The sequence below is a fragment of the Kryptolebias marmoratus genome, linkage group LG6 (genome assembly GCF_001649575.2).
Source record: "Kryptolebias marmoratus isolate JLee-2015 linkage group LG6, ASM164957v2, whole genome shotgun sequence".
NCBI classification, from domain to species: domain Eukaryota; kingdom Metazoa; phylum Chordata; class Actinopteri; order Cyprinodontiformes; family Rivulidae; genus Kryptolebias; species Kryptolebias marmoratus.
The window spans coordinates 27,212,840-27,214,457 of NC_051435.1; the positions used below are offsets into that span (position 1 = coordinate 27,212,840).

General features: G+C 36.6%; 1 protein-coding gene across 1 annotated transcript; it reads right to left on the bottom strand.

The window, feature by feature from the left end:
• Nucleotides 1-258: 258 nt before the first annotated feature.
• LOC108251064 (trace amine-associated receptor 13c-like) lies at nt 259-1,381 on the bottom strand. Its single transcript, XM_017441233.1, has 2 exons — nt 1,206-1,381; nt 259-1,075 (listed from the first exon to the last, which is right to left on the bottom strand). The coding sequence occupies exons 1-2, from the start codon at nt 1,379-1,381 to the stop codon at nt 259-261; spliced, it is 993 nt and encodes a 330-aa protein (XP_017296722.1).
• Nucleotides 1,382-1,618: the final 237 nt, after the last annotated feature.

Consider the following 1,618-nt stretch of genomic DNA (forward strand, 5'->3'; position numbering starts at 1 on the left):
TTTTTTAGAAAATCTTTTTTGTAAAGAAGCTCAATTTATATTGACCGTGTCTGAGTTATGACAGCAATTAAAGCATAAAACATCCTAGGGGTTGAATACTTTTTATCGACAGAGTAAGCAAGCTCCAGACCTGAACATGTTTTGGTCTAAATTATTTGTTTATAAATTGAAAGTGGAATACATCTGTACTCTTTCTAAACCACTGAACTTTAGAAATAGGACTATATTTTAATAGAGGTTTCATATCAATCAGTCTTTCTAAAGTATGTTGGCTTCGCATGAGTCAGGTTGCAGGATCTGCAGAGTAACAATAAGTTTTAAAGCTTTTCTGAACCAGGGGTAAAACAGGGAATAAATTACAGGGTTTATACAGGAGTTAAAAAAATAGAGATAGAACAAAAATGATGCATAGGATGTACTAGTTAAATCAACTTGAACAACAGAATAACAGTAATATGGGCAGTAACATATAAGAAATACTATAACAAGAACACCAAGAGTCCTGGCTGCTTTCAACTCAAACTTTTTAGATTTTAGGTTCACTGAGAGCTGAAATGTGACAGCTGTAATTTGAGAGCGCATGGCACGAGCCTGAAAGACAGCAACAACAAATACTCTCATATAGAGAACAATGATGATTGTAACTGGTAATATGAAGTTAAAAATTAGATCAACAGTTCCTGTAATATAGTTAATGGAAAGTCCACATTTTCCAACACAGGAATTACTCCTACCTGGTTGAATCAACTCATCTTTCAAAAAGAAAGTGCTGTAGACAATAGACAATAGCCAACAAAGACAAACCCAGTATTTTACTCTTGCTACAGTGATTCTGGTGGGATAATGAAGAGGGTCACAAATAGCCACATACCGGTCAGCTGATATAAGAACAATGATTCCAATTGACGCACAAAGAATAACACAAGCAACATAATAATATACAGTACATATTATATCTCCAAGTAACCAGCATGTTGTGCTTCTCAACATTTCAACTGGTATTATCAGGAAGCCAACAAAAAAGTCTGAGACAGCCAGAGAGAGAAGAAGGATGTTAGTGGGTATATGGAGCTGCCTGAAAGAAGACAGAGAAGTGTTAGTCAATAACATTCAATAAAAATGAAGACAATAAATTGTATGTTATTTTGGGAAAGTACATGTTCACATTTTTCAAATTTATTCTGCATTCATAAGGTATTCTCTGCCTGAAATGGGAGACTGAAATGATGACGAGTAGGTTGAGAACTACAGTGATTAGAGAGATGAAGGACAACACAGTGTTCAGCAGCACAGCTTCAGACCAGTGCAGTGTCGGTGTCCTACAGGAGCTGTTGAAGAGCTGTGGAAAACAGAGTTTCACTTGTTCCTGTGTCTCCATCATCAGACAACTGTAGCTGTCTGATTGTAACTCTTTGTTGTACAGTTGATTTATATTTGCTTCCATCAGGATACCCTTGTACATTAGTCTCTGCTAAACACTGCTATTACTCCTCCCTTGCGTCTTGTTATTGTTTTGACATCCTAATTGACTATCTCTCTCTCGCTCACACGTGTGTGTGTGTAAATATAAAAAAATTCCCTTCTCACCCTCCGCGGGTGGTCTTTTGTTTCATCCTCT